Here is a 9,426-nt window from a genome sequence, read left to right as displayed (position 1 = left end):
TCGGTTTCCTAATTTAACCTTGATGCCACATGTCAGACATCTAAGGGAGGAGTGGATTTTACCCTTAACACTTTGATTGTGGTTTCAATCAGCCAATTCATTTTTAGTAAACGCCTGAGACTAAAAAATACATTTTTCAACTAGACTAATATCAGCCATACGCAAAAATTGAGTGGATTAATTTTGGGGATGCACTTAGGGCATGTCTGGCAGCCAGGATTATTTTTTTCTTGCTAAATTAGTGTCTCCAAATGGTGAGAGAGGCGTAGGGTGGGTGGAGAAGGAGACATTTGAGAGGGCATGAATGAGTTAGGGTGAGAAGTGACTTAAAGACCAAGAAAAAATATCATATTTTGAGTTGAGTTTTTTGTTTTCTGCTTTTTCAAGCTTTTCTTTCCCTCTTCTCACTCGGTTCCTCTCATATCCAAGGTTTTAAATTTCGTCCAAAATCCAAAATTTTGGATTTCAGTCAGGCCGAAACTGAAACGACCGAAATCCAACATTGGCAAAACTTACCAAATTTCTGTCGATCTCTGCGAAATTTTAAAAAAATATTAATTTTTTATTCATTTCCCAAATTTCAGCCGAAATTATCGAATTTTCTGCAATTTCACCCTCGGCCCAAAAATTCAAAATTTCAAGTGTCTTTGCTGAATTCTGTTCGGTTTCGGCTAGGTCCAAAATTACGCCCGAAACCTAAATTTAAAACCTTGCTCATATCTATCCCTCTTCCAGTGTCTCTCACTATTCCCTATCCATTGGGAAATCTAATTTTCGAGGAAAAAATATTAATGGTAGCCAAACGTGCCCTTACAGAAGTGAAAAATCCACCGTTTATCACAGAAGTTTTCAAATAAGATGCGGGGCCTGTTTTGTCTTCGGATACATTTGTAGATATTTTGGTATTTGCTGACTCAAAAGTCAACTTGGGCGTAGGTGGCCTTTTGCAAGATTTTAGCAAATATGGGTGGCCTTCTGAAAACTTAGAAATGAGAGGTAGCTTTTAATAAATAGGGATAATTACATTTACACCTCCTCTAGTTTCTGACACATCCACTTCAACCCCTATAGTTTAAAAAGTGACAAAGACATCCCCTCTAATTTCGTTTTGTTTAAGGTTTGCCCCTTCAGCTGAAGGTTCGTCCATAGATTGAAGGGTTAGGATGATCCGATGGAGCTGATTTTTTGGGCACACCCTATCTATGTCAGGACCCATCAAATGAACGTTTTGGATCATCCAAATAATGTGAGCCCATACCCGAATCCAAACACTACCAAACGCTTTGGATTCGGGTATGGGCTCACATTATTTGGATGATCCAAAGCGTTCATTTGATGGGTCCTGACATAGATAGGGTGTGCCCAAAAAATCAGCTCCATCGGATCATCCTAACCCTTCAATCTATGGACGAACCTTCAGCTGAGGGGGCAAACCTTAAACAAAACGAAACTAGAGGGGATGTCTTTGTCACTTTTTAAACTATAAGGGTTGAAGTGGATGTGTCAGAAACTAGAGGGGTGTAAATGTAATTACCCTAATAAATAAGCCGAACATGATGTTGCCTTTTGTGAAAAGCCCTTCATTTGTCTAATTTTTCAAAAGACAGCTTTTAATAAGCCGAACAAGGGGTTGATTTTAAAAGATGAGTTTTTTGTTTATTTTTTTCAAATTGCGTAATGGGAAAGTTCATGTTGGTACACCTAACTCCATAGAGAAAGAGAGAGAGGCTTTGCACTGAAATTTGATGAGTCGATTATTCAGTGCCTTATAGAGGGAGAGAGTCTAATAAGGGATTTATACTAGGCTTTGGTGTGTCTTGTTCAGAGTCTTAGATGGGATTTACACTGAACTTTGGTGTGATGCTTATTCATAGCATCTTAACCTGCTAAACCCAAGCAAATAGTCACAGTAAGGGGGTCAATCCTAATGTTTTAAATGGAGGGTACAGTAGGATTGACCCCCTTACTGTGACTATTTGCCTGGGTTTAGCAGGTTAAGATGCTATGAATAAGATCACGCCAAAGTTCAGTGTAAATCCCATCTAAGACTCTGAACAAGACACACCAAAGCCCAGTATAAATCCCTTATTAGACTCTCTCCCTCTATAAGGCACTGAATAATCGACTCACCAAATTTCAGTGCAAAGCCGCTCTCTCTCTCTCTATGGAGTTTGGTGTACCAACATGAACTTTCCCATTACGCAATTTGAAAAAAATAGACAAAAAACTCGTCTTTTAAAATCAACCCCTTGTTCGGCTTATTAAAAGCTGTCTTTTGAAAAATTAGACAAATGAAGGGCTTTTCACAAAAGGCAACATCATGTTCGGCTTATTTATTAAAAGCTACCTCTCATTTCTAAATTTTCAGAAGGCCACCCATATTTGCTAAAATCTTGCAAAAGGCCACCTAGCCCCAAGTTGACTCAAAATACCAAAATATCTTCAGATGTATCCGAAGACAAAACAGCCCCCGCATCTTACTTGAAAACTTCTGTGATAATCGGTGGATTTTTAACGTTCGGCTACCATTAATATTTTTTCCTCGAAAATTAGATTTCCAAATGGATAGGGAATAGTGAGGGACAGTGGAAGAGGGATAGATATGAGCAAGGTTTTAAATTTAGGTTTCGGGCATAATTTCGGACCTAGCTGAAACCGAACTAAATTCAGTAAAGACGCTCGAAATTTTGAATTTTTGGGCCGAGGCTGAAATTGCATAAAATTTGATAATTTCAGCTGAAATTTGGGAAATGAATAAAAAATTAATATATTTTTTTAAAATTTCGCAGAGACACAGGAAATTTCAAAATTTTGACCTAAATTTGGTAAGTTTTGCCAATTTCGGATTTCGGTCGTTTCAGTTTCGGCCTTGACCGAAATCCGAAATTTCGGATTTTGGATGAAATTTAAAACCTTGGATCTGAGAGGAATCGAGTGAGAAGAGGGAAAGAAAAGCCTGGAAAAGCAGAAAACAAAAAACTCCACTCAAAATATGATACTTTTTCCTGGTCTTTAAGTCACTTCTCATCCTAACTCATTCATGCCCTCTCAAATCTCTCCTTCTCCACCCACCCTACCCCTCTCTCACCATTTGTAGACACTAATTTATTATGAAAAAAATATTCCTGGCTGCCAGACATGCCCTATGTGCATCCCCAAAATCAATCCACTCAATTTTTGCGTATGGCTGATATTAGTCTAGTTGAAAAATGTATTTTTTAATCTCAGGCGTTTACTAAAAATGAATTGGCTGATTGAAACCACAATCAAAGTGTTAAGGGAAAAATCCACTCCTCCCTTAGATGTCCGACATGTGGCATCAAGGTTAAATTAGGAAACCGAACTTGCCTCCTAGGAAGAGAGCACGAGCAGGATTCTCCATCGCCAATCTAGCAACGTTTCAAAGGCGGGAAGTGTTCTAGAAGAAAGTCCTTGACAAGCACGAAAACCCTCCTCCAAGGTCAGTAAACTAGAATAACAACCAGTTCCCAAGAGAAAACTTGGTGCTTATCTCCATGGAAAGTCGACCAATATGGAAAGACTCCTATTAAGGGAAGTCTCTCAAACTGTTGTGAACTCCTCTTCTATATAAAAAAAAAACCCCCACACTAAAAAATACGCATCTTCTTCTCCTACAGTAAAAAATTCCATTTTTTAAGGAAAAAGTTTTGAACACGTTTTAAACGCATTTTAAACGTATTTTGAAGCAATACTGTATTAAATTCAATTTTTCCCTTTCCGTTTTTTCTAGGGAAAAATGTAAGCTCAATTTGAATAGTGACCAATTTGACCACAAGAGAAAAGGTTGCAACGAAGTCAAGGTCAAATATTTGAGTGAAACCTTTAGTCAGTAGGACAGCTTTGAGACACTTACAAGTTCCTTTACAACAAAGTTTATGCCTACAAACCAATTTACAGCCTGCTACATTTATGTCATATTGTCATGATACAAAATCCAATGTATGATTATGTTCATTGGCGTCGAGTTCCTTCATCTTGGCCACAAGATATTAGAGTGCAGACTGGGTTTAGTTAGGGGGGAATAGGATTATGTGATTATAGTGAAGAGCTATTTCAGGTTAGGCTTGGCCAACGCAGACTTTAGGCGAGTGATTATGAGGTATGGTCTACTGGAATAAGCAGAAGAAGGCATAAGCTCGACAGGAATTGGCACGGGCAATTCCAATGATTGGACTTGACTGGACCCATGAGAGAGCCTTCATAGATGTTGTATTGAGCAGGTGGGATGGAGCGAACAATTCCTTCGTCATGGCAGTCTGGATTGGATTAGAGTGGGTTGAATCCTTCAAGTTATTTGGTTGGAGTGTCTCGACTAGAAGAGTGCACTTGATCAATTGTGCTGGGGAGAGCTGACATGGATTTGTTATATGAACTAGGAGCAAGCTTGGTCTGGGAGTGTTAGCACAACTAGGCTAGTGAGGACCAGAGCAATTGTGAAGTGTTCAAGGCTATTAATTAATGTGGCCTGTTGGATCTGTTGAACAATGTGGGTCCGGATTGTTCTGTAAATCTTCAGAAAATCACTCATAAAAACTAACCTGTTCAGTACAATTATCATAAGATTTAAATGATTGAGAGGGAGAGTGAAATGAAAAGATCCTTATCAAATACGACTTGGCGAGAGGTAAAAACCCGTCCAGTAGGAGAATAGAGGTAGTGGTATCTTTTATACTGATAACTGCACCCAACAAACAGGCATGGTAGAGATCGTCGTTCAAACTTGGTTTTTCATAACCAAGGAGGTAGGGAAAGCATCGGTTCTTTAGCCTCCGGTCCTTTAGTCATAGGTGAAGAGAAGCTTTTTATCACAGAGGCTTTGGAAAAAACTAAAAGAGCTCTCCAATGGTAAGGCTTTAATTTTGAGTCCAATAATCAATTTTGGACTCACAATCGGTTCTCAAAATCCAAAACAAACAGGGTCTAAGGACGCTATGAAACTTTTTAGGCAAATGCTTCAGGAAGGTTTAAACCTCGATGAGCTAAAGTTGGCTAATCATGTCCACATGAGTTTGGACGTTCCTTTTGTCTGCCATTCATGGTACCAAGCATCCACTTGTCCGCTTTTTTGTTGGAAATTTCTTGAATTTCAAGCATTCAAAATTTGTGGTGATCAGTCTGATAAGAGCCCTTTTGTGGAGAGATTCATGCAAGAATATCACATAGGCGGCTTCTCATTCTTAGGCTTTCTGAACTTTCTATTAAATCGAAGCGCTCTATATGTTGTCAACCTAACGTATCTCTCAGATGATTATCGAAAACTACAGTGAATACTCTCGTTTAATTGGTCAAAGGATTCATTTGGTTTTTTACTTTAAGAACTGATTGTGAGTCCCAATTTTATTATTATAAATGCAGATGGGTTCTTGCTTGAGTTGAGCATATTTCCAGTAAATAGCTCTTTTCTGCTTTATTTTCAACTGCTCGATCAAGTCCTCTCTTCAGCTAAAATTCAATTATGACTCGTAAACCTGACTCTTTGATACTCTATTTAGTGAATAGGGGTAGTTCGATATAGAAGTAGAACAGCATCCATCCTCTGCATGGGGTTAATCAACAATACTCAATGTATTTCATGCTTTATTAAACAGAGAAGTAAAAGTTGAACAGTTTTAAAAGATTACTTCATCTTGACCATCCAAAATGTAATAAAATATCCCGACTCCGGTAAAATCTCAAACGAACAGGGCCCAAGGATCCAAAATCACGGTCAGATTTTCAAGATCCTCTCCTAGTTGCGTACCCTCGTAATTAAAGTTTTTTATTCGAGAAGCTCTTTTCAAGATCTCATCGTCTACGTCGAAACCCCTGAATTCTGTAAGTATAGTAACTCTAGCTCCTTGCAACCCTCCAATATCACCATTAGATTTTTCTTGGATAAAATTGAGTAGCTCAGATTCAAGTGCTTAATCTTCGGAAGGTAAGTACCAAAAGCAGATGCAACATTATCATCTAAATAATCACCACATACATGTAGGCCAATAAAATTCTTGCAATGGTTGCTGATCACTTGAAGGATCTCTGTAATGGAGTCTGGTATATCTGACAGCATTAGAATTTCTAAATGCTTCCATTTAATCATAAGCTCTGGAGGGAATGTGCAACGTTGGCGAGGGATAAACCAAGGCAGACCAAGACATTTCAAAGCAGGGCACCTACAGGCATTAGTTAAAGTTTCAATAACATAAGTAATTCATAAATAAAAAATTGATCTAAGAGGCCCACGTTGGTGATTTTGATCATCGTCCACACTCAAAAGATCTCACACTCCATGGTGTGAAAGTGAAACAACCAATTACTCCAAAAGCTTAAGCTGTTAGAGTTGGTGGTATTTAATTGTTAATTCTTGAACACATGAGACCTACTTGAGTGCATCCCAATTTTAAAATTGCGGCAAGGCTGTCTACCATTTAAACTAAGTTTACCGGGCATTGAATTCCAGTGTTCAAGCATACAATATTAATGGTATGGATTGTATGGTTCTGTATACTTACTCATCTGACACATACACTATGTGTTCCAAATCGAGATATCCAAGAGGAAACATGAGCTCCACAGCAGAACCACAGCTACGAGTGACAACGAATTTCAGTAAGCCCGTGAATGAGAAGTTCTGTATACGGTATTCTTGCATGAATCTCTCCTCAAATGAACATGGGCAGATTGGATTAAAATCAAGAATTTTCCAGCAGAGACGATCAGTAGATGCTTTGTACCAAGAGCGGCAGACAAAAGGAACCCCTAATATCATTTCTTCAAGACCCAGATTTTCGAACACAGTAACCAAACAATCCATCTCCAAATCTTCCCATTTCCTGTCCTCCATTTATTCTCAATGTAGAAGAATTTGTTAAGAGTCAACTTATTTATACAGAAATATGTGGGAGAAGGTGCTACTATACCCAAGAAGAATTAAAAGCGTGGAGTCAAAACAATGCATGCATGATGGTATTTTTGTGGCATTGGGAAGATGGAAAGACCCTTTGCGCGTTGGAAGATAGAAGGTTAAAATTCTTGAAGCGAGCCGGAACTCATTTTTTCCTTGGAAATTCTTTTTTGTCCCTTTCGAATTCTTGTCTTGTATATTTTTTTTTTGGAAAACTAATACTTCATGTTTGATATGGGCACCACCGCACCATCCGGCCCCAGAAAAAAAAAAAAAAAAAAAAACCAAAAGGATTGCTTCCACCTATCAAAATTGCTAACTTTACAGCTTGAAGCGATCCTTTGGTCGTTGGAAGATAGAAAGACTCGGGCACTTTGGCAATTGAGAGAGAGAGGGCCCGCCCAGTTGAATAGATAGCCTGGAAAGAAGCTGCAAATTAAAATCAGCACAACTCCTTTCATTTCATTTCTTAGAAAACATTATGTTTCTGCCCAAGTTATATGGTATAAGCTCTCTTAAAATTGGGCACCGCCCTATATTGGGGTCGATTTATCACTGCTCTATGAGGGTCACTATCATACTCTTGTCGAATTTCTGAATACATAGCTTTTAAATGTCAAGAGAAAACAATTTACAGGGCGTTCTACTCACAAACCAATGAAGGTTTTAACCTTTAAACCTAGACGGCTGCTCTTTCTCCCTCTCTTCCCCTGCAATTTTTTTCATTTAAGGTTATGTTTGGCATTTTGGGGAAAAGAGGGCGGAAGAAGAAGAAGAAGCTTTTTTCTCTCTTTTTCCCCTCTTCTCTTCCTCCTACACAGAAAGAGGAAAATTAGGGTTTTCTGGTCTATAAAAAAATCAGGGTTTGCTGGATGAACAATGCATGTGATGCAGCGCCTAAAGAGCATTGCTTCTAGTCGTTCCTCATTTCATATTCAGGTGAGGGTTCTGGTACCAAACGGGTGAAGGTCGACGAGGAAGTAGATCGGAAGGTTGCCAAGAACCCCATTTGGGTGGTGACATGTTAGAAATTGGATCAATTACTGTTGCATGCTGGAGAGTTGAAAAAATGACGAGAAAATGTTGAGTTTTGAAAAAACACTAACAAATGCTACTTTATTAAAAGAAATGTTGCTAGGGACGAAAATACCCCTCAACTTACTTTAATATTTCTCTTCTTGGTTTTACCATTTTACTCTTTTACTTGCAGGTTTTACACTCTTTCATTTCTAGGTTTTACTCCAACGCATTTTGTGTGAAACGATGAGATTTTCCGGCGATAGAAGCCTTCTTCTCCGGCGAAATATCTCATTTCTCTGGCAGCAGATGCTCCTTTGTCCTGAGGGATTCTGAAGATCAACAACTATGCCTTTCTTGAAAGCTAAGAGCACCGATCTATCAGTATTTATATCGTCATGTGAGCAGAGGAATAAAATAGAATGGGAAGATGAGAAGGAGAAATTGGATTATGGACATGTTGAGAAACCCCATTTGATAATTTTTTGTTGTGTTACTGTGGCTAATGGAAAACTCCACTACCTCTCTTAACTTCTAAACTTGTAAAAGAGATGCTATGGCAAAGTCATATGTTCATCATTTTCGTGCTATCCAATGGACATCAAATGATTAGTTATTTTCAGAGATCTCCCCCTCTTCTTCTCAACGCAAAAACAGGTACTCGAAGCCAAAACAGGATATTCGAAGCCAAAATTTACTTGGTCGAAGCCAAAAATTACTTGGTCGAAGTGAAAAATGTGTTTCCTGTAACATTCGCCGTTGTGTTTTTCGCTTCGACTAAAGTTTTTTAGGCTTCGAATAACTGATTTTTTTGCTTCGACTAACATGTTTTTGGTTGCGACTAAAACTTTTAAATTCCCGTAACATTTGGAACTTTTTTCGTCTTTAACTAATATATTTTAGCTTCGAGAAATATTTGTTGGCTTCGACTATCATTTTTTTTTGCTTCGACTATTATTTTTTGGATTCGACTATCATTTTTGGCTTGGAGTAACTTTTTTTTGGCTTCAACTAGCATTTTTTGGGCTTCGACTATCATTTTTGCCTAACTTACATTTTGCTTCGAGTACCATTTTGGCTTCCACTACCCTTTTGCCTTGTGAAAGCTCTTTAGGCAACTGATTTTGGCTACAGCCACTAGAAAAGGGGAAATACTTACAAAGATAATGAGATTTTGGATATTTGGAGGAAGAAAAAGAAAATGAGAAAGGGGCGTCTCTAGAGAACTCCTTCTAACCTCTCAAGACAAATGAGCATATGCCGGAGAAATGAAGATGTTTCGCCGGAGAAGGAGGCTTTTATCGCCGGAGAAGATAAAGTGTAAAAACAAAGAAGAGAAAGATAAAGTAAGGTTAGGGGTATTTTCGTCCTACAAAGTTCTTTTTTAATAAAGTAGCATTTGTTAGTGTTTTTTCAAAACTCAACATTTTCTCGTCATTTTTTCAACTCTCCAGCATGCAACAATAATTGATCCTTAGAAATTATACTGATCCAATAGGGCTGAT

At 38.3% G+C, this 9,426-nt stretch overlaps 1 protein-coding gene across 1 annotated transcript; it reads right to left on the bottom strand.

The window, feature by feature from the left end:
• Positions 1-5,812: 5,812 nt before the first annotated feature.
• Positions 5,813-6,844, bottom strand: LOC143880689 (F-box/LRR-repeat protein At3g48880-like). The gene is made up of 2 exons (XM_077383660.1): positions 6,513-6,844; positions 5,813-6,173 (listed from the first exon to the last, which is right to left on the bottom strand). Exons 1-2 carry the CDS (start codon positions 6,842-6,844, stop codon positions 5,813-5,815), a joined length of 693 nt encoding a protein of 230 aa, XP_077239775.1.
• Between the last annotated feature and the right edge of the window lie 2,582 nt (positions 6,845-9,426).

This window comes from Tasmannia lanceolata, unplaced genomic scaffold (assembly GCF_043159265.1).
Source record: "Tasmannia lanceolata isolate RefF3 unplaced genomic scaffold, GAP_Taslan_0.1 ptg000007l, whole genome shotgun sequence".
NCBI lineage: Eukaryota > Viridiplantae > Streptophyta > Magnoliopsida > Canellales > Winteraceae > Tasmannia > Tasmannia lanceolata.
This window is presented reverse-complemented; position numbering and strand designations above follow the sequence as displayed.